We start from the raw sequence: 23484 nt of genomic DNA on the forward strand, positions 1-23484 counted from the left end.
TTAAGTTGGTGATTGCTGTAACAAATCCAAGATACATAGATATAGATTTCTTGGGCTTTTGTTTTGGAGGCCAGGGTAGGACTGCAGATCCAAAAGTAGGGCAACTGAGTTAGAGCTTTCCCTAGATGCAACCTTATCATTGATGTGGGTCTGGGTGGCTGTACATTTAGGAGACATTTTAGTTGGGATGCCTTTTCCTTTTGAGAGTGTTGTGCAGTTTAGGTATTGGGGACAACTAGGGATTTAGTGACGGACCACACAGGCTTTCAATTCCCTTCCCTGCCCTCTGTGAAGTGAGTTTGGATGTGAAACGTTCCCGTGCTTCTGGGTCCTTGGTGGCCATTTCCTGATACCTGCTCAGTTCAGAGAAGACTTATCCCTCTAGGGAAACTGGTGTCTCTCTTGATAGTAAAAGAGGCCGACCTCCTGGTGTCCCTTTCATTTGCTCATTGAAATACTGAGGTATGGAAGGATAGTTGTCTGATCCTTTGAGCTCTTTCTTTATTCCCCATATAACCCAAGCTTTGAGAAAATACACAGCAAGAAAGCACAACATTCCCCCGAGCACTGCAAACTGGCGGCTTTGCATTGTGAATTTTGCAGCAGGACTGCAGGAGGCCATTCTGTAAAAGACATGAGCTAAAGGATGAAACTTGGTTCTGCCCAAATGGACTAGCTCTAGGAGCCCCCCTAGGTCATTCCTAGGAGAAGAGAGAGTATAAGTGGACCCAAGAAGAAAAATGACCTGGTTAATCCAGCATCTGAAAGGCTTTGGCAACCTAGCTCTGCTTTTTGGCTATGGCTATAGAGCTAATATTTCCTAATCTCTGTCTGTGTGAAAGACCAAATGGATATCAGCTGTGTACATATGTATCTCGCTGCTATCATGCATAATATTTTTAAGCAGCAGTACAGATCCTTCATTTTTTAAAAGCATCGCTTTTGAGTTGAGTTGTCCCATTCTCAATTGAATTAATGTAATAGTTTGAAAATAATTCCATGTCAATGGCACAGGAGACTCTGCAGACTCATACAGTGATGAGTTTTATTAAATGTGTGTTCAAAATGAAGATGGAACAGCCTTTCCCATGTATCTTAGGAGCAGATGAAAAAGATTTGGGTTAGGGCTTTATCCTAAGTAACCTCAAAAGAAAGAGGCCTGAAATAGCCCGGTGGGAGCAGGGGGTTGACGTGCTCCAGGAAGGCCCAAGTCTCTCCTGGAGCAGCGGGTGGTGCTTCCTGCCATTGTGGGCCCTTCCGCCACCACCTGTGAGGCCTCCAAGGGACTTGCAGCGCTCACGGCTGCAGATCTGTCTTGGCTGAGCTCCAGGCTGGTGTTTAAGAACATTTTAAATTTTGTACAGCCTTGGTTTATAGTATTCTTGGAACACTTACTATAGAGTATCCAAGAATACTATACCAGCTGTTGTTCTTTTTGTTAATAATTTCATTCAGATATTTATACATTAGAGTATGGAGGGGTGGTGTGGGTAGAGAGGGACGTGCGATGTGCTCCTAGCATTTACAAGGCTGGAATTTAAGTGAAGATGCATTGTGAGTTCCAGAAGAGGGAAATAATTTTGACCGTTGTGAGGTTCTTAAAATAGCTAAGTAGCTTCTGGTGTTACCATCTTTCAGGTTCACTTTTTTTTTTTTTTTTTGAGAGAGAGAGAGAGGAAAAAGACAAAAGAGCTAGAAAATTGTGTCTTTTTGTGCATTATTCTTGTTAGCCATGACAAAAAAATACCAATTGCAACTGGAAGAAGGTAGAGAAGAAGGCTAGTAAACTTGAAACAGTTACTTCACAGGTAAGAATCATAGCCAAATGCATTCGCACAGAGCTGAAAAAAAGGAAACTACAGCCAATTTAAGAATGAATTTTCCTTTAATAGCCACGTGTACAAACATTCCTGCACAGAGGACTGTTTGTTTACCCAGCTGCAGTGTGGAGAACAGTTGTATCTAATGACTTCTAGCAAGGTGTAAGTAACTGGGGAACTCCATATGTCACAGTTCCATGGCCACAAAATGTTGATCTGGGAAGGAGAACAGGTTGAGTCAATATATATATATATATTTTTTTCTCAAACAAAAACAAAGAAGAAAAGTGTCAGCTGCTACTTTGAAGGTTGTCAATTTGATCTACAAAAATACTTAAGCCTTCCTAAAACTGTAGTGCAGTTTGTATAGTAGCAGTAGCAATAGGGATTTCTTTCTTTTGGGGACAATAAATTTTGGTTCTTGAGATATCAGTGAAATTCTTCTGAACGTTCACAGAAATTGTGCTCTAAATAACCCATCAGGAGAGCATCTTTTTAAGCTGCCTTTACTGAGACCAGTTGTTTAGCTAGACTGTCCCTACCAATGCTCTGCACTTTTCCTTAGGAGTTCACAGTGAAGGGGGTTTCAAACACTTTCCTAAATAACCCATGCTAATATGTAATTATAAGGTTTTTTTTCTGATATGTAACCTGTATCTCATCCATTTTAAAACACATCTTCACCTAAACTTGGTGGGTGTGTGGAACAGTTGACAGTGGCCCTCCACAGCTAGCTTGCACACCAGTGGTTTTATGCTTCTCAAAACTTCTCTTTATTTGAGTGAGAAAAACAATTCCTTCAGCTGTTCCACATACATCATCCTTCCAAATCTTCCACTCTTGTTAGTTTTCTGGACTTCAGTCTGTCTGGAGTCATCTTTCCTGGAGTATATTGTGCAAGTTGGAAAGCCTCTCCTCCTGGTTACAGTCTTCCAGAGTTGCTGCACTTTCCCCTATATTCCTTCTGATACTGATACTGTTATCTGTAAAAGGCTTATACTTACCTATGTCCATCTTCTCCATGAGTTATATTGACTGTATCTGCCCCCAGTCTTGCCCAAAGCAGGGTGAGTGGAGTTTTAATCCAGAGAAATTCAACTTTTTTAACAAGTTTAGGGTTAATTTCAACATCAAGGTATTTTGTATAAATTTCATCTTGAGAAAGGACTCCACTGCAAATAGAATGAAGACATCAGACGCTAACAGAAATAACGTGGAGGTTTCAAAGCTAAGCAGTGTTCTCCAGAACACTCAGTTTGCTCACTCTTCTATGACAAAAATTTGCACTTTGCTCTTATTTACAAGAGCACAGGGCACTGAACCAGGACTCTGTTGTGCTACACTCTGAACTGGACAGGATAAAAAGAAACACAGAAAACTTTTGGTTTATATGAGGTAGGAGAGCATTAAGAAAATAAGGGTAACAGGTCTGTCATTGGCGTCCTGAGCTCCTCAGCAGCCCCAGAGTGTTGAGTTTTTATCACAAGATCAGGTACATTTTTCTAAGAAGGCTGTAGAGGAGAGTTGTGAAATTCTGTGGGATTTTGCTCTGTGTGTGCATGAAGAGGATCATGGAAGGTACATGGAAATACTTGTTTCTGTCTATATTATCTCTGTGTGGAGAGGAATTACTGGTATGTGCTGTAGGAATTACTGTCTGTGCATCCTGGAGGTGTTAATCTTTTCTCAAGAGCAGCTCAAAGAAAGAGTGCCTCTTCTGTCAAACTGTCTTAATTTATTGCTGGAGTCCCAGGACACATGTAAAGGAGGTGATTTCTATTCCCATGCTGCAGGCATCCATCAGACCTCATGGATCTTATGTGTGTGACAACTTCTGTCCATACCTGATGTCAGCTAGAATGACTACAACCAAGAATACATGCTTAAATATGTAAAAGATGTGTAGATTAAGGACAGCAACATTAAATGCTACAGTGAAATAATAATTTACCTGGTAATTTGATATTCTTTTGTGTTTCCCTCTTTGTCATGGAAAACTAGATTTATGTCCCCCCTTGTTTTCTTTACACCAGACAGTTTGATAAATGCTCTTTGTCTCCAGCCTACATAAGAAAAAGAAAGAGAAACTAGATTGTCATTGATACATGAGATCTAAAAATACCAATAATTGGGAAAGTTATCTCTTTTTCTGAATGGGATTTGTTCACGTTAGCAAATGAAAACCTCGGGTAGGTTGAATTCTCATGATTAATTCAGCACTTTTTCTTGGAGGTCTTAGCTGATGTTTATGGTAGCAACAAAAATGTGTAACTATAAATCATGTCAAAGCAATAATTTTTCAAACACATGCCCAGTTGTTACAGACTTTCTGCACTTACTAGTAAAAGGTGGGTCGGCTGCTGTATTTAAAAAATACTTTTGGTTAATTCTCTTCAGTTTAGCTGGAAATCTGTCAGCGTAGTGTCCCATCATTGGACATCCTTCCTGGGGACATGGGAAACAGTCTCCCTTGGAAAAATAAGAATATCAGTTAATGAGGGGTAGTTTTGTCATCCCAACTCTAACAAAATTAAGGCTCAAGATGCTGTTCCAAGCTTGCAAACCTGTAGCAGTACTTTATATTGTTATATCTTGCTCAAGTGGGTGTAGAATGAGCAGGTTTGATGCTTGTGGGGATGATGATCTGAAACTCCCCATTTAAAATAGGGGAAAAATAGGGGGAAAAAGAAGGAGCATGTGTATTTTAAACGTCATTTATAGATACATTTACTTGTAGGCAAATTAAAACATTTCTTAGGTGTTAACTGTAAATTAGAGAATGTTTAGGGCTTTTGGAAGCTTCAGATACCTCTTCTTACAGCCAGCAGTTAGTAGGGCAGATATAGCTAACGTACGTGGTCTTTGCATAGAGGGTTATGGTGAGGATTGCAGGGGGTTTATTTCTTTTTCCTGTTCTGGTGGTATCATCCCTGCTTCAAGATTCCTTCTCCAGAGCACAGGGGAATAGCTGATGGTGCAGCTGTGTCCCGTGTCTTGCTGTGGGCCAGCACTGGTTCCTTGGTGAGTTGATTTCTCACCCCAGTTCTGCTGCTCGCTGCAGAGCTCCTGGAGCATCCCAGTGCTGTGTGTACATAGCGTCGGCTTTCATGCACGCAGAGGCCTTGATTATTTTCATTATAGCTTTTGCACATTCCTGAGTCAATCTACTTACCGACTCAAAGGACTTGTATGTCTCACAGGGATATCCAATGAAGCCGGTGGGATAGAGGATGCTTTCAAAATAAAACTCATGGCTACGTGAGTGATGGCACCCCCTGTTGAAGGTAGCATCTGTTGGAACAAATTTTATGACCATTTGTGTAATAATCTTCAGCTATCTGGTATAGGAGTTGCCCCTCTTTGAAAATAGCTAAGCCACAGAGTTAAACAGTAGCAGGGTCTTGCAATCTATCTTTTGTGTGAATTTACACATTTCTATTTGCAGTAGAAGTCAGTGTTTTGACTTCTCATAAGAACATCGTACCAGTTTGCCCAAACTATCAAGATAGATTTATTGGTCTGTTATTGGCCTTCACAATTCGTGCTTCAGAACTGAAAGAAAATATTTTGAATTTACCTGCAATGAGAAGCTCAAACTCTTCTTGTTGCATCCGTGCAATGAAATCATTGCATCCATGCATTGCATTTCCTCCGTTCGGGTAGAAGTCAAGGTGTCCCGTGGTGTTATACATTCCATACCCTGAGATACACGGGTGCTGATGTTAGTGTTTTGGGATACCCCTTGACGTGCCCATCTCTGTGGATATTTGCTTGCCCGTGAGCACTTACCCATGGCAGGAAATTCGGCAGCATTACTGTGAATAATATCGACAAAGCTCGCGTCTGTGGGGTCCAGTCTCACCTCGGGAGGAGTACCTTCAAAATAAGGCCCAGCAGGGTCCAAACCTAAAGAAAAATATTATTGACTGAGGGAGGGATGCAAAAAACACACAAATACATGTCTTTTTCCAACTTATAATATCAGGAATAAATAACGCTCCAGACACGCTGAGTAATAATGTGAATTCTAAGCTGGACTGTGTGCTGTAATACGGCTTGTGAACATTTCTGCAAACTCATTGCAACAGAAGTAAAACATATTCCTTACTGTTTTTCCTTAGCTTTACCTTGGTGTAGTGCTTAATGCAGTCCAACAAATGACAGTAATGTGACAAGCATATTAACAGAGTCCTTTAGAGGATGCTAAGTCTTTTAGTCATTAAAGAATGGAAGATACAACAGTCACTGCTGCTTTTGAGAAGCACTGAGTTTGCCTATTCTTATGCAAGGTGTCTACAGGAGAGACTATAATTTAATTCTAGCCTCTTAGCCTAGTGGTCTACAACTGCATGACTTTCTATCATTAATACCAATAACAAATCATTTCGTATAGTAAAGTAGTTAGTGGTAATGCATCGGGAGAAGAAACAGGAAAAATAACAGAAGTGGTTCTGTACCTTGTTGTGTCATCTTTCCTTTGGGAATGTGGTATCCTATATATACCAATATAACCTACCTGTTATTCGTCCAATGCCTTGGGTTCTCCTTCCCGCTTCTCCTGCAGTATGTGCACCAAGACTGTGGCCAATTAGATGGATTTCAGAAGGGGAATACTTGAAGATTTCCTGATTATAAGGAGTGAGGAGAAGAAGGAGGGAAGGGAGAGACAAGAACAGTCCTTTAAATATCAAGCAAGGATGGAGTCTTACATTGAGGGTGGTTAGGAACAACTAGTCTGTCTTCCTGTATACCCAACAGTGCATGAATTCCCTGAACTGTTTATTGTCTAAATTACACTAAAATTTGGTAGAAGAAGATCCAATCTTGAATTTTAAATGCCCAGTCATATGAGGGATTCACCAACACAGTCTTGGCATATGGTTACTGTCTTTAATTACCTATGGTGTCAAAGTATGAACTTTTTTTACATTTGGATTAGCCCCTAATTTCAGTTTCCATAAATATGAACTTGTTTTATCTTCATCAGCTCTATTATGGAGCCCCCTGTTACTGCTCATCCGTTCTCCATGTGTGCACTTAGAGACTGTAATTGTATCAGCCCACAAAATTTTCCCTGGGAAACAGAGTTGCAGTGACGTCCATTCTTCTTTTTGCTGAACATCTCCTGTGCAAACTGGTCCTTTTACATATTACACAAGCTTTGAAAATGGAAATGGAAAATATTCAGTGTGTAGGCTGCAGAGGATACATTTCACTCGGGGACTTGCCGGGGTTTGCAACAATCTTAGACAACAAGGAGTAATCGCTAATGCAAGAGATTTTCACTAAGTTTTGAATAATAATGCACATGCCAATAATAATAATAATAATAATAAAAGCTTTGCAGTATCTGCCTATCTGCTTTTTTTGGTAGATGACAGTTTTCCTGAAGAGACTTTGTCCTGCAGTTCTTCCACTTACAGTGCAGCTTTACTTTTCTAGAAAGCCTAAGCAAGAGGGGAGAGCGGTGGATGTCGTCTATCTCGACTTCACCAAGGCTTTTGACACCGTCCCTCACAACATCCTCCTGGGCAAGCTCCGGAAGTGTGGGATAGATGAGTGGACAGTGAGATGGATTAGGAACTGGCTGGATGGCAGGGCCCAGAGAGTGGTGATCAGCGGTGCAGAGTCTAGTTGGAGGCCTGTGGCTAGTGGGGTCCCCCAGGGGTCAGTCCTTGGTCCAGTCCTGTTCAATTTATTCATCAATGACCTGGATGAAGGCACAGAGTGCTCTCTCAGCAAGTTTGCTGATGATACCAAACTGGGAGGAGTAGCCGATACCCCAGAGGGCTGTGCTGCCATCCAGAGGGACCTGGACAGACTGGACAACTGGGCGGTGAAAAACCTCATGCAGTTCAACAAGGCCAAGTGCAAGGTCCTGCACCTGGGGAGGAATAACCCCAGACACCAGTACAGGCTGGGGACTGAGCTTGTGGAGAGCAGCTCTGCGGAGAAAGACCTGGGTGTCATGGTGGACGACAAGTTGACCATGAGGCAGCAGTGTGCCCTCGTGGCCAAGAAGGCCAATGGGATCCTGGGCTGCATTAAGAAGAGCGTCTCCAGCAGGTCGAGGGAGGTGATCCTGCCCCTCTACTCGGCCCTGGTGAGGCCGCATCTGGAGTACTGTGTCCAGTTCTGGGCTCCACAGTACAAGAGGGATGTGGAGCTGCTGGAGAGAGTCCAGCGCAGGGCTACAAGGATGATCAGGGGCCTGGAACATCTGCCCTATGAGGAGAGGCTGAGGGAGCTGGGCCTGTTCAGCCTGGAGAAGAGAAGGCTGAGAGGGGATCTAATCAGTGTATATAAATACCTCAAGGGAGGGAGTGCAGAGGACGGTCATGGTCTCTTTTCAGTGGTGGCCACTGATAGGACTAGAGGAAATGGCCGGAAACTGAAACATCAAAAATTCCATAGGAACTTAAGGAAAAATTTCTTAACAGTGAGGGTGACAGAGCACTGGAACAGGCTGCCCAGAGAGGTTGTGGAGTCTCCTTCTCTGGAGATCTTCAAAACCCGCTTGGATGCAGTCCTGTGCCACGTGCTTTAGGTGTCCCTGCGTATGCAGGGGGGTTGGACTAGATGATCTCTAGAGGTCCCTTCCAACCCTAAGCATTCTATGATTCTATGATTCTAAGACCAAGATTGATGAGCAATCCTAACAAGCAATCTGTGAGACATGCCTCACCTCTGCTACATGCCTTCTTGCATGTATCGTCATATGGAAATGTTGTCATCTACTCATCTTTAGTTACTGGCACATCTTTTCAACTCCTTTAGCTTCATTTGTGTCTTCTGTGGCTGTATAAAGTCCTCATGGCATTAAAAGTTATTAGACGGGTCTAAACTACATCCTTTGCACAACATTTCCCGAAGCACTGGCCAACTGTACTGGACAAGGGTAAATATCAAAGTAGCAGTATCACAACCCAACGATATGCACTGTGAATTGCAGGTGGTAAAGCTGTTTCTCTCACCTGTAGGGTTTTTATGAAATAAGCAATCTCAGCCCCAACCACACGGAGGTTATTCACTGCGCTGGCGTAGGTGCCTTTTGCGCCGTCTTTCCAGTCAACAGCAATGCAGTTCCTGTTTTCCACTTCCAGCAGCAGCTAATGTGGAAACACATAAAACAAAGTATTTAAAAAAAAAAAAATAGTCAATAGAAATGCACCTTAAATCCTAATAGACAATTACATTGTAATTTCCTCGTGGGTTTTCTCATTCTTTACAAACAGAATGCTGCACTGCAGCCTGCACTGTATTGAAACAAGAATCTCCTCACAAAACAGTCTCAATTTTTAAAGAAAATGATCAAACTGTTTTAGTTTTTAACCTATTTGTATACATATTTGAAATAAATTGGAAAGACCACACAAATGCACAGTAGCTGCTGTGTGCAATGTGTGACTTTCTTGGTCATCGATATTTAACAGAATAAATACAATATGAAATAGACTTATTTTTCAAGTGTATTAGAAACTGAGAAAGTCATATTAAAATAGAAAGGCTCTGAGCCAAGTAGGAAGTTTTTATTTTAGCAAGGAAAGCTAGTGTAAATGTTACTCCTGTATTGTCACAGTCTTACAGAGGGTCACTGATCTCTTGCAGCTTTCTGTTACTAAGACTTAAGGTTTGGGAAAGAACAAGGATCGGAAACAAAAATTAACACAGACTAAACAGCTGAGTGTAAATAACAAGGAAAACAGAAGCCTAAAATGATCATGCATTGAATTCTGGACTGCCTTCTCTCTCCTTTATGCACACCACAAGCATAGTTTGTAGCTTGGAGGAGCGATTAGAATTGCTCTTTCCTTTCAGCTGGAAAATTTTGAAATTTAAGATTTTAGATTACAAGTACTCATAGCTTTTTGAAAAAAAATAGTTCTACTGCTCTGTGAATTTGTGTCCTGTGGTGATCTTTGTCTAGTCAGTCCCCTTCCCTGCCAGTGTGGAAGAAGGAGAAATTACAAGAGCTTTTGTTTGTCTTCTGTCAATACTTCCTAGTGAATGGCAAAATGGAAGGTGAACATCAGTGTCCAAGTAATAATGTCTGAATGCAGCTACAGCTGCTGATGGAAACCAGAGGATACTCTCTCATACCAAGCACATTTCTACAACCCAGCCTTTTTTTCCAGTGCTGCCAAATCCATGAATGATGAAAGAAGTTTTCTTGCGTGAGGAAAAATGTGAGTTTTGGATGGTTGAGGAGTTTATTGCTGAGATCACCTGTGTGAGGAAAGCAAAATGAAAGTTAGATCTTTTATCTATCCTTCCCTTTTAAAGAAGGTAGCAAAATATCACATCATCAACACTGACCCCTCAGTGGGACTTACAGAACTCCTTTGAATGGTCAAAGTCTTTAATTTTTGGAAGCCAGTCACCTCAGCATCTCACCCTTCTCAGTTCCAACACAGCTGCCAAAGAAGTTGTGCCTCCCTGTATGAGGGCAGGTGTTCCTGCTGCCCTTACCTATTCCTCTTAATGAAGAAAGAATCCCTTTACACAGCATATAAAGCAGCCTAAAGGAGCCAAAGTGTCACCAAATAGTGACCTGAGCTGGATGAGGTCCTCCAGAGACCAGTTCACCAGCCCCACACTTCTTTGCTTTTGCCTTTTAGTCCACCTGATCTCTGGCTTCCATGTGCTGCTTTGCACCTAAGAAATGGCTTTCGTCTGTACTAGAGGCATTTCTACAGATGTTCTTGTTATTAGCTACTCCAGAATGGCTCAAAGAATTTGATACTATAGGCAACAATGGTTAAACTGATCTTGGTTCACCATACATTCTTGCAAATTGTTTAATCATCTTCCTTCCTTTTACTCTGAGAATGATCTCTGACCATCTGTATTATTTCCAGATAAATACAGGGGTTGGGACGCAAGCTCAGGGAGCCTGGGTGTGGAAGGGCTGTGCCCTCAGATCATAGTTAGGTTTAATGGCAGGGAATAGTGCAAGGTATATTTTGTCCTGTCTTATTTTGTGAACAACAGAAAAGCCTGGATAATCTCAGTGCTGAGTGCAAAGTGAATATCATTCTCCCTGCTCTGCAGATAGAAGCATTTATTACGAGTATAACTTTTCGCCCCTAGAGAACCTGAGCTTGATTCTCCGCATGGCAACCAGGATTGTTGCAAGCTGTGATGTCTGCAGTGACAGTGATGTCATCCCAGGCCACACCAGTGGAATCCCAAATGTCCCTGTACAGCACAGATGACACAAGCTCCAGGAACTTGCAGCTTCATGTGCTTTTCCTAAAGTGATGCAGTCCCAGCCTTGGAGCCTTACAGGTTGCTCCACTCCGTATTACAAAGAATAAGCAGCCAGAGTGATTCCTTCTTATTTGCAGAAAGCAGAAGGGCAGGTAAGCGTGTATAATCACACAGATTTTGAGGAAAAACTGGAGGTTTTAAAACTGTGCTAGAGTTGTTCTGCTTCAGACTTACTTTTATTTTTTGAAAGTAACAATATTGACTCAATTTCTACATGGCTAAGGTATCAACATTTGCTCCGCTATCTAAATACCCATAAGGTTGCTTATTTGAGCAAGCAAGTCCTTGACTTTTCTGAGAGCAAAATGCATGCAAAAGTTAGTGCTCCATAACCCACATGCTTGTATAGAAAACTGCTAGGAAAGCTGTTGTGTCTTGCACATTTTTTTTTTCATGCTTCACCCCATATAACACCAAAATTCAATCACTACCCTCTTATTGCCCATGATGAGTGACCCAGACTTTTCAACAAGTTTACAAACATACGTAGCTTAGTTTGTTCTTGATGTTGAAGTAAGAAGTGTCACCTGTGAGTTATTTCCCGTTTCTCTTGTGTAGAGAGAAAAGCTGATGTTCATGTGTTCTGGAGAGTCAGGCAGACCTGTCAGGAGTCTCCCTGGTATCCCAGCCCAGGGTGGGTCGTCTGTAAAACAGCCAAGCCTGTCGTAGCAAATTTCTTTACCTAGAGTACACAAAACGACTCGTTAGTATTTTGGAACCTCTTACAGCTGGATGAGAAGTTTGAGACTGCAAGAACCAGAGGGGCAAAAAACTAAGACTATAATTTTATGATTAGTTATGACCTAGATTCAGGTTTTTTGTTTGTTTGATTGATTGTTTATGGATATTGCCTGAAGTAGGTAACAAAATGAAAGGTAAATGATTTGAGCTGAACCAAGAAAATTCCAGGACATTCTTTTGACAACATTTTCTAGGCTTGTAAATATATCTGTATCTTAGAATCCCCTTTAAGAAATGTTCATTAGACTTGCTTCTGCATGCTTCCCGCCCCAAGGCCGTGTGTTTCGAGGAATGAAGGGTATTTATGCAATCACCTTCTGTTGTGAATGATATTGTCATTTATTTTAAGATTCCAGTCTTTTTGAGGTCAAAGTCTCTTTTACCCACTTATGCCCAACTTTTAATTTCTAGCACTGTTGGTCACACTAACCATTCTGTTCACTGAACTGCTCCTTATAAATAACAGTCTTTACAGAACTGTAAAATTCTCCTACACGAATTTTCAACACAATCTTATATCTCTTGAATTCTTAATAAAGAAATTTAAGTGGAGTAAAACCTTTAGCCTTACTTCTACACACAATAATGGACATTATCATACACAATACGCAAATCATACCACAATTTCAACATAAAGGATACCGGTCATTTTTTCATATATATGTTATTTATTTTGTCTTTATTCAACTTCTAGTGATAGTTTTTATAGATAGTGTATCATCTCACCTGTTACTGGGCCAAGGAGACAAAATGCAACAATACACATTCGAATCACCTAAAGCAAATGGAATATACAGGTTAAGCATTTTAGAGTGATTTATCCTTTTTAAAAGAGTATAATACAAGGGAAAATGCAAAGTCCTGAACCTGGTAGAGACTATCCCCATGCACCAGTATAGGCTGGGGGGCTGAGCAGGTAGAAAATGGCTTTGCAAAAAGACACATGGCAATCCTGGTGCACACCAAGCTGAACATGAGCCAGAAAATGCATCCCTGGGGCAAAGACAGTTGCTGGCATCTCTGTGGAAGCTGGATTTCCTTGATTTCCTACCCAAGCCAAATGGTCAGAGTGCGGACATCATGGATCCGAGCACTGTCATTAAGTCCTGGTAGCTGAAGTCCCTTGTGTGGTTAATAGTTCATTGGAAGTGGGATAGGGCAGAGGAGCAAGCCCAAATATCTAAGAAGCTGTGAATAAAAGTTGCAAAGAACAAAACTGAGAGGAAGCATCAGATTTCTTTTGAGGTACAGTTCTGTGGCCAATACTAGTATGGCCACTGGTGACATCAAGAGAATACAATGTGGTAAGAGAGAGAAAATCTTCTTGGGAAGAGTGGAAAGCAGAGAGGAAAGTTGGCAGTTGGTAGGAGAGAAAAGGATCAGGAGTCATTCCAAACAGCTGGCGACAGACAAGAAGGGAGAGGTCCTAATCATTAGAAAAATGAAGGAGGCCATTCTGGTAGGTACTTCAGGCATCATTCTAAGAACCTGATGATTGTGCACAAAAATCTCAGAAGACATGGATTGTCAGGTGAATTGGAGAGCTCAGTGAGATATGTTTATGGATGGCTGGTCAGTTCAGCCTATAAAATACTCGAGATTTCTCAAGAGGTCTCATATTCATAATGGCCAGTCTGTGCTGAGAACAGTATAGCATGAGGGACAGTGTTCCCTTTTTCAGACTCCAAACCCTTAGGGACAGCTCTAAAGTAGTAGATTTGTCATAAAAAGGGATGAAAATACAGTTTATGGTCTATAGTCTATACAGTACCTCTTCTCAGAACGTATTACAAACCAGAAATGGTATTAGAAAATGTGGGAAATTGCTGCTGAACAAGAGTGCTCAGGGACTTCTTTTCACATATTTTTCATTAGAAGACAGAGGGTAGCTAGATAAGTGATGGAAGATGCAAAAGACTGTTCTTGTTGGCTGTTAAGGGCTGTTATTGATCCATCTTTTTGTTAAGAAAGGTGTATGGTTTGGATAGAAGCCAGTTTCTAAGGGCTAGGCTTTCTGTATGAGCCTGGTAATCCAAAGACAAAAAGGACAGTGCAAAGAGGTCAAGAAATGATACTTTCATGAAAGGAGTTGAGGCAGTATGCAATTTTATGGGGAAAATTCTTTCTCTTCTTTTAAGATGCTTAGTACTCAACAAGAGGAACTGGAATGACTTGTTTGTGAATTTAAACTCAGTCTTGCTGAGTTCTTACTGCTGGTAATAGTTTCCTGAGCTTCCAAGCCCACACTACCTATTTCCAACAACAGCAACAAAAAAAGATTGTGCACGTTCATAGACTGTTATCCTGACTTATGAAACATGCACTGGAGTATGAGTTGTCCTTCACAAGAGGCCACTGAGGTCCCTTTTGGGCAGCATTGCTCAACTTGTGATTCATGGGCCACTCGGAGATGGTTTGTGAGATAGGACAAAGTCTGCCCAATGCTCGTCAACAATATAATTTAAGCCTCTCATGTACCCTAATCACCTTCTCAGGACATATGCACAAACATGCACATACAGAATATTCAAGAGAAGCAAGACTAAGGGATAGGATTTTTAATTACCAGCATTTTTTTACAACTGCAGTGAGATTATTTGAAACAAAACATTTAATTTACCTAAATTCTAAGTATTTTACTCACCATTCTCTTATCACCCTGTGTGCTTCTGTGCTGAGCAGTAACAGGATACAGGATGGCTGATGCACTTTTTTTTTTAAGTAGAGATTTGTTAACTCTGTGATTAAGAAAAAAGAGAGATAGATAAGACAGAGGTAAAACATCCTCAGGCCATACAAAAGGAGGCAAAGGGGGAATCTTGATAATTAGTACCAAGAAATCACTTGAGTTTTATATGGAAAGCTCCATAAAAGTAGCTCAATAAAAAAATAAGAATGAGTTGTACGCATACTTGCTCATCATTAGAGACTGAAATAAAACTGGGTTTCCAAGATGTTTGTAGGGGTCCTTGGCTTCCCAATTCAGGGCATTTTGCAATATCCTGACTAATCCTCACTCTGTTATCAGACTTAAAATTTACAGAGACAATTACAATTATGTAATGTAAGTACCAACATCAGAAAAAGCAAGATACAATTTTGGGAGGTTGCTGTGCCTGTTCAGTCCTACCTAAGGAACCTTCAGCTGATGGGCAGCTATCATGAGGCTGTTTATCTGTCTTTCCAGAGGGCCTTCACCATTCCTCTTAGTGATTAGGCTATTGCTAAATTTAATCAAACCTCAGCCCAACGCTATTTGCCTTTCTCCATTTCTGAAGTGCAGAATATCCTCTCTGGACGACTAGTCCATTTTTTTTCTCTTTGTGGCAGTGAACTAAAACAGCTTTTATTTGCCACATTATACCATAGAAGGGAACTGTAGTTCTTCCCAGCTTCCATTCTGTCTTTAAAATTTGCAGTGCCTCTCATTTTATTTTATAGCCCATTTAATTTTTCCTCCTTCTTGACTTCAACTTTTACCAGAGCCCTCATGCATTTTCCTTAAAAGAAAAAAAGATTCTACCTACAATTATCATCATTCTGATCTTCCTTTGAAAAATATTCTGTTGAACCGCTTTAACCCTGCTGAATCCGCCCACTTTTCCTAGCTGCATTGCATTATCGCTCCCCAGAAGTTATTATCTCCTACTAGAATTTTCCAGAATTGAGATGCCACAAGTCTTGTAGCCTCAGGATCCCTCCGAGTCCTTCTTGTTCCTTTTGGCTCAGACCACACCATCGAGCCTGCCTTTTATTAAGCAGGGAACCCTACAGTTCTCCAACCCCAAACAGCAGGCAGCAAGTACAATTATCCAAGAATTCTTTTGATTTTTCAGTCACTTACCACTCTAAATGTAGAAGTTGTTGTTGCTTTGTAACCTCTGTTCAGAGAGCTCCCTGTCATGGGCTGGTTGTTGCCAGCTCTTTTCAGTTGGATTCAATCCCACAGCAGTGGGTGCGGACCTGCCCACATGGTATCTAATTACAGGTTTCCTAAGAGTGACTGAGAATCTTTGTAGGAATGATAGTCTGACTGATGGATATAAAAATATTGCCTTTTCCTGTCTTTTCATCTCTCTCGTAACTTCTGATTTATCAAAACTTTCACCTCATAAAGTTTTGCAATTGATTTAATTAAAAACAAGATTCCGTTTCATTCCTAGGGGGAATTGATTCTAGTGTGCCACGTTCATACCAGTCAGCTTGAAATACTTAAATAAGTTAGCCATTTATCGTATGCTCCTGTTATAGTCGGTGAAGTGAACCATCTCTGCAGGGCAGTTCGGAATATGAACTTAATTTCATTGTCATCCCTTTGAAGTGATCAGCTATGAGATAGCTGATCAAGTTATCTGACTAATGTCAGGCAAATACCTCAGTGCACATATTCTGTGAAGCATGTTTTGCTGTAATCAAGCCTATTTGTTTTTTTATTTGCAGAGAGTAGGCTAGATTCTTTTTTAAGGAAGGAAGGAAGTAGGAAAATTTTTGGTACAAACTGGGTGGAATATAGATGCCTAAATTCAAAAGTGAGACCCACAAAAAGTTTAACTGTTCACATAAGCATTTGAGAGTTTATGGAAACCTGTGCTTTTGATGTTAAAGTTATTTATATTCCTCCACCCAGTATCATTTTGACTAATCTATGTCCTCTTAGGCCATGTAGGATTCACAAATTAATTATCTTTCTTTTCTAACTTTCTCACTGGTTTGTGAGTTCTGAACATGAACCGTGAGTCCACTTTGGAGCAGAGACACCACAGACACTTTCATTAAAAAGTGTGTCTGGAACAGAAGGAAGGGATGATGATAATCCATGTTATCCATGACCTTAGTGACCAGAGGCCATGCCCACCATGCAGTCCTCTTTCCTCTGCTCTGGAGACTGAGCATGAGCTGAGTCTAAGAACATGTCACAACCCTGGTCATTCAGTTCCTGAGCAAGACCTCAACCTGCAAGACCTACGCTGTTATCTACAAGATGGTTGTTGCCATGATCATCTATTCCGGCAACTGGGTTAGAGTGCCAGTCACCCTTACTCAAAGGAATGAATCAAGTGCCTGAGGGCAGGAAGTAGCCTGGGATGAATTCAAAACTCATATAAGAAACCAGCTTGTGGTCTTGAGATGGAGGCATAGTCTGGGAAAAGATAAAATATCAGAAATAACACTAAATATAAGCATCTTATATGCTAGCTATGCTGGGTAGGACCTAGAATGCTAGCCAATGTAAAAACACCGTCCTGAATATGTGTCACTTCTTACTCTTCGTGAAGTCTGTCTTACTGTTTGCATCTGGGTTTCGGTGCTATCTGTTGGTAAAGCAGTGCAAGTCTTAGAGGACTCTGGAGGAAGTGGTCACTGACTGCAGCTCATCTTTAATTATTGCTCGTGCTGAAGCCAAGTATGTAACTTCAGATAAAACAGATCTAATTGATAAGAAATGATCACAGTGAAGTCTATATTCAGTGACAGGAAGAAGGAAATTAGGCAGCACTTACAGGACCTGTAGCTCATCAGACTGATATAGCTCATTAGCTAAGTGTGGGTAGTGAAGAGGTTGGGGAGCCATGGAAAAAGATAAAGAATGCCAGGTGCCAGATCTGACAAAATATGGGCATATGAGCGATATAGATAGCAATTCTGCTGCCTCTATTAGTGATGAAGCATCTTTAGAAATCGTTGAACACCTTCCTGTGAAAATCAGACCCATCTGAAATGTCTCCTAGGTGGCCAGCAATACTGAAGATGCTCAGATGTTTTAGTGCAGTTTCCACAGTTAGCAATTTGTGCATGAGAGTTCTGTGACACAGAGCCCCTTGCAAGAGTAGTTATGAACTACTTTAAATAGTTCACTACTGTAAGAAATACATCCGTATTACTGTATCCCCTAGAGCAAATATACACCACTAGCTGAGAACAGGATTTGTCAAGAGACATCATACATTCATCATCTTATTTATTTTTGCTTTTCCATCTGCTCTGTGTTTTGAGAAATGTCAATCTGGTAAATGTGTGGGGTTGATGCACATTTGATACCAAGTTTCACTGTCAGTGTATATCAGGGGTTCTGCACAGTGCTGCAGATCACAGCTCAGGATGATGAATTCTGAGGTTTAGCATGCATTAGGAGTAGCCGTTTTTTCCTTCCTCCAGTTTCATGGCTTAAGAGGAGCCAGGAAACGCTGTTTTTTGTAGTAACCTCCAACAGTAAATAGGCAGACACATCCAGATGGTTTTACAAACGTCAGCTTGAAAATTATCAAGGACATAAATGCATTCTGACAGTAGTGGCCTTCACATTAGTAGGAAAAAGAGGAGCAAAACACTCACTGAGAAACATGTTCTCCAGAGAAAACTCAGCAACTGTGTTTCAAGTGCAGTGATGTATAAATTACCAAGGCTTTCACAGAAAGATAATGTGAATAAAAAACATTTTAAAAGGAACACTTTCTCATTTCAATTTGAGATTGAAAACAGTTAATGAATTTCTTAGCTTAGATGGAGGTCATGTGGAAGCCAGTTTGTCTATAGCATCCCCTAGGGAATTGCTAGCGTGTATAGACAAAGACCACTCACCTTCTTGGAGTACCTTATATTTAGTCCGTGAGTGGCAAAGCCATGAATAACAGACTTTCTTGATATTTTTATTGTTTAGCTCTGATGTGTATATTCTGGTCAAGTGAACAAATCTTGTACTGAATGAATGGCTGGATGCATGAAGAAAACAATTATTTGCCTTAGTGCATCTTTTTCACTATTGCATAGCAGCAGTAAAAGGAGTATTTTAGAAATGACAGATATTTATGACCTTCATTAATTCATGCTGCCTGCTAATTAAATCAGTCAAAGCATGGAAAGATAATGTCATTTTTTATTATTTATTTTTTTTTATTTTTGTGATCTGAAGAGAGTAGTATCACATTAAGGAAGTAACAGTAGGGAATTTTATGTCTAGTGGTGAGAGTAACCATGCATAGAGAAGGAATAATCCATGGGGAGAGATAGTCCTTCTTTAGAAGTAATGGACAGTTAAAGAGAAGAGGGTGAAGTCCCCTGCTCTAGGTGCTTGACTTCCTAGTAACGCTTAAAAATAAACCTCTTATTTGAAGGTTTAAAAGGAATGACAGAACTGCCTATAGTACAGAGCAGTGGCTCAGAACAAAGTTCAATATATGGAATTCTGGACAACAGGTCTCACACTTTCCTATTCTAAAAAAAGAGAAAATTAGAGGATGAAAGGGGGATTGATACCAATGTCGGTCTGTTCTTTTTTTCTTATTTTTTTTTTATTTAAACACTGCTCATGCTTCCGATGTTGTAAGACATCTTACCCCATCCGATCTTGTGGTAGATGGGAGGAGAGAGGTGTGTTTTGTGTAACATGGCAGGGTAGGTGTGTTCTGTTTGTGAGGGCTTGGTGATGATAAATGTTCTTTACAGAGGTTTGAGTTCCCTTGATGTTTAAAGATAAAAACCAGATTCTTGGCTTTCCTCAATCCTGGAAATACGCCATAAGAAATATATCTGGGCATGCTATCGGCTTATGCTTCCCAAAGATTGGAATTAGCATTGCTTAAAGTACCCTGGAGACAGATGGAATTCAGAGTCCCTGATACTTGACTAGCATGAGTGAAGAGTGAGAGACCCATGAGTTTTGAAGGTTTTTAAGAGACCCTGGAGACAGACTTGTCCATAGCTCAAAGAGGGTTTATACCCTCTTGGTGGCAACCTGAGTCTCATTCAGCTTTGGTTATGGAAGAGCACACAAAGTACCTGAGATGCACATTTAGAACATCCTTTGCTTCTGTTCTAGGAGAATGCCAAATCTAACTGTTGAAGCCAGCGTTACACAGAGTAGCCTGGACGGGTCAAAGTGCCAGCAAAACTCTTGTTCCAAAGAACAGACTGAATCCTTCCTTTTACCTAATGATGGGCACGTGTTGGGATTGGAACCTATTGTAGGAAAAATCAGTAATTTTAATTGAGGGAAGAGAGTGGGAGAATTTAAGGTAAATAATTTCACTAGAAAAATATCCAGTAGGAATTTTAAGAGATGAGAGCCAGGCCGTGATGCACCAGTAGGAATAATAACTAACTGGGAAGACAGACTTGCTCCCAGGCCATGTGGCTTCATGTCCCTTATGGGTAATTTAGCAACTGATATGATACAACCATCAATTCAATCTGTCAGTAAGTCCTTTCAGGGCGTGAATTTTTAGGCATGGGGCCACTGTAACCATTCATGTCAAGAATAGAGACTCCAGCCTAAAGTAAATGTAGAGAGAGATCAGAAAAACAACTCAAATCAACTGTGTAGAAAATAGATAATGTTTCTTTTGTTGGGGAAACGGAAGCTAGAGAGAGAAATGTAAGCTGATAAAAAGTACTGTGGGAGCAAGTGAAATAAAGATCCTAGAGATTAGATAGAGAAAAATAATAAGTCTGATGCGTTTTTTTTTACTGGAGAAAATTACAACATTTCCTGTGATAATTTCTATTAGAATAAAGAAAAATTCTGCCATGTGACTGGGCTATAAAATGATGCAGTGAGACAGGCGAGAGTATTAAAGGCAGAGAGAATGCACGGCGGAGGCTTTCTGTGGAAGAGCCTTGGTTGTGAAGCTTCATCTGTAACTGAGATGAAAGACCAACAGGACTTCTTGAATGAATTGATGCCATAGGTTGATTTCCTGAAAATCTGGAATTCATACATTTGGATTTCATCAAGATGGTCTAGCATATTAGAGTAGCACAAAAGCATCTGAATAATCACTGAAATAGGATCAGAAGTGACACAAGAAATGACTGCATATGCTGAACATCTCCATCTCTACTTGGTAGTTCTGTTTAATTGACTTAAATTTTTCTTATGTACTTTGTTCTGAATTCACAAATATTTGTGAGAGGCATCTTTTGGTAGACTTGGCTTTTAGGAAAGAGGAAAGTCTGCTGTGCCATGCGCTATTTTTTTTTTCCTTGATAATGGAGAATTCTCATAAGCAGCTCTTCCTTTCTCAGCTACATGTATCATTTCCTGAGAAAATGCCCTGTTTCTCCAGAAATTATTTTTCTGGTCCTACATATAATGTGAAGACAGATAGTGTAGGTGGAGCACATAGTATTTTGGACTGTTTAATATTGCTGTTCCTGTCTGATAGAAGATCTGAAAGTTTGGGGTTTGGGTTTTACCTTGCTCCACTCCCAAAGTGTGTCATGGGAGAGAAAAGACACTAAAGACAGAATATTTTATAATCATTTAGTTATTAATTTAACTTTGGCGCAGTTTTTGCTGAAAAAACTGCTGAAGTGTTGAATGAAGTTAGTTTTGTATATTTGAGGCACTCGTAGTGTCGCAGAGTATTTACCTACTTGAAAGAATGAATGAAAATCAAAGTATGTCCTTAAAAACCCTAGACAAAAGAAGCACATCAGAAAAAAAAAAAAAACAAAAAGCTACCATACAGCGTGGCAGCAAATCATACCAAATAATACATATCGCTTGACATTTTAAAGATGTAATTTAAGTTGTTATAAAAAGCTGGCTTACCTTGCCATGAAGATATGAAAGTATTACCTGTTATAGTCTTTAATAAAGGAAGATTGTCTTGTGCAATATCAGACTCCTGCATTTTCTGGACTGGCTCCAATACTGGGAAGTGATGGCACCAAGAGTTTCAATACCAAGTTACAATTTTACATATGGAAAAGGATAGAAGGAAAGAGGACTAAATGCTACCAACACTACACAGTTACTTTCAATGTTTGTTCATCTTCGTTCATGAAAGCAGAGTTGTTCTGAGTTGTACACAGCAGTGTTAGCAAGAAAGGGCAGTGGTTCAGTGTTGGTGGTTATATGATTATACCAAACAAGGAAAATGAACTCAAGCAACAGTGTATAATAATGGAGAGATGGGCAAGGGGAAGAAAGTAATGTAATATTTTATTTTTAGGTGGATTGATCATATGCGAAAATGTATATTTAAGCAATCTCATCAGTTGAAATTCATTTATTCCTCAACCCATGTGCACCATTACACTTCACCAGAAAGCTGCTTAAATCAATGATTTAAAATTAAACAAACTGAAAGCTTTTGTTTTTAAAAAGTAGAATATAATTTACCCATTGAAAGAATATCAAATTAATTTTTGGAATTGCAAGAATGGCAGAGTCAAGTATGGAGGAAGAAATGAGAAGGAATCGTGCTTTATACAGCCCTGGATTCAACAGGGCAGTGCTTTCTTGTTGTGTGAAGCACTGTCTAACATGATACTATTCACGGTGATTTCTCAGGTCATAAAATCAGATGATCCAATCCCATTCCTTGGCCTGCAGCACCCTTTTTTTTTTCTTTTTTTTTCTTTTTTTTTAATTTTTGGTGATCAAAGATCCAAAAAGTGGCTCTTGCATAAGTAGTGCTCCTAAGGGGTCGAGGAGGATGAGCTCTCTGCTCGTGATGGTTCCAGGATTCGGGGTGTCTGGAGATGGTCAGGGAGCTGAAGGAAGGTGCCCGAGGTTGGGGCCTGCTGATCCGCCGGCTTCGCTGCTCCGATGGGCTTCACACGAGGTGGCTGCCCTCTGACATCTCGGAATTATTGCTCCCTAATTTTAAACACGCCTGTTCATCACTCATGGTTGGTCTTGTGTAACTGATCTGATTAACACCTCCTGATAAACTTCGCTGGAAGGGCTCTGCAATAGCGAGTTGCTACGATGAGTTGCCAAGAGTTGCCAAAAATGATTCATATGTGGGGTTTCTGTGCCCAGATCATAAACCTGTCATTAGTACTAAAAGAGAAACAGCCTTAACTTGGTTTGTTTTGGCTAATGCTGGTAAATCACTCCGAGTCCTTTGATTTTAAGTAGTACCAAAATACTCTTGAATTTGGGAAAGGGCAATATTATAGGTAATACAATGCAACTCAGACCTGATTTCAGTATGATCAAACCCCCAACAGGTTTGTGCCACAGAGTGTGGTGTAATATGTTCTTTATATGGGGAAAATAGCCACGATCCTAAATAATGTTCCAAGTCTGTATCTGGCTTCATAAAGGAAAGTTGTGGGTGAAAAGTACAGGTTCATTGGTAAAGAGAAAATAATTATTTGGAAATTTAAAAGTCTAATCATGCAAGATGGTTTTGATAAAGAGAGCTTCAGCTTTAGAGAAAAAGTTTCAGCTTATCCAATGTTCAGCAGAGCTGCACAGACCTAGTCCATAAGTCAAGTGTGCCCTGAGAAAAAGGCAATGACCAAATAATCTGCTGTGCATTAAATCGTCCTGTTTGACACATGGTCAACTTTGTGGTAGATTCTCATGGTGCACCATACAAGTGGGTACACTGTCCCCGTTCCTGAACACTGTTATGGATGTGCTGCTAAAATGCTGGTCTGAAGGTGTCCTTCAAGAAGGAAGAGCTCAAATAAGAGCATGCCATTCAAGCTCTGAATAGTTTCATATTTAGAATTATTTTTCAGATTACTGATGCACAATCAGATCCTCCAGAAAGCATGAATGTGCCTGCTTAGTTACTCAGGGAAAGGACACTATGAAAGAATATGGCTGTATATAACCCCTTTTGTTTGATCTTTTTCCTGGAAGCTTTTATAATAATTAAGTATATTTCTGAAGAGAATTGCCTGGGACTCCCTT

At 40.4% G+C, this 23484-nt stretch overlaps 1 protein-coding gene across 1 annotated transcript; it reads right to left on the reverse strand.

The window, feature by feature from the left end:
* Positions 1 to 1809: 1809 nt before the first annotated feature.
* On the reverse strand, positions 1810 to 12480 carry LOC104574973 (pancreatic lipase-related protein 2). The gene is made up of 13 exons (XM_088528842.1): positions 12474 to 12480; positions 12262 to 12360; positions 11618 to 11790; positions 9921 to 10046; positions 8795 to 8929; positions 6337 to 6445; positions 5610 to 5726; positions 5398 to 5520; positions 4993 to 5111; positions 4160 to 4289; positions 3772 to 3883; positions 2825 to 2992; positions 1810 to 2036 (listed from the first exon to the last, which is right to left on the reverse strand). The coding sequence occupies exons 1-13, from the start codon at positions 12478 to 12480 to the stop codon at positions 1973 to 1975; spliced, it is 1482 nt and encodes a 493-aa protein (XP_088384968.1). The 3' UTR covers positions 1810 to 1972.
* Positions 12481 to 23484: the final 11004 nt, after the last annotated feature.

This window comes from Tinamus guttatus, unplaced genomic scaffold (assembly GCF_059628265.1).
Source record: "Tinamus guttatus ecotype Peru unplaced genomic scaffold, ASM5962826v1 Tinamus_guttatus_pri_ptg000314l, whole genome shotgun sequence".
Classification (NCBI taxonomy): Eukaryota; Metazoa; Chordata; class Aves; order Tinamiformes; family Tinamidae; genus Tinamus; species Tinamus guttatus.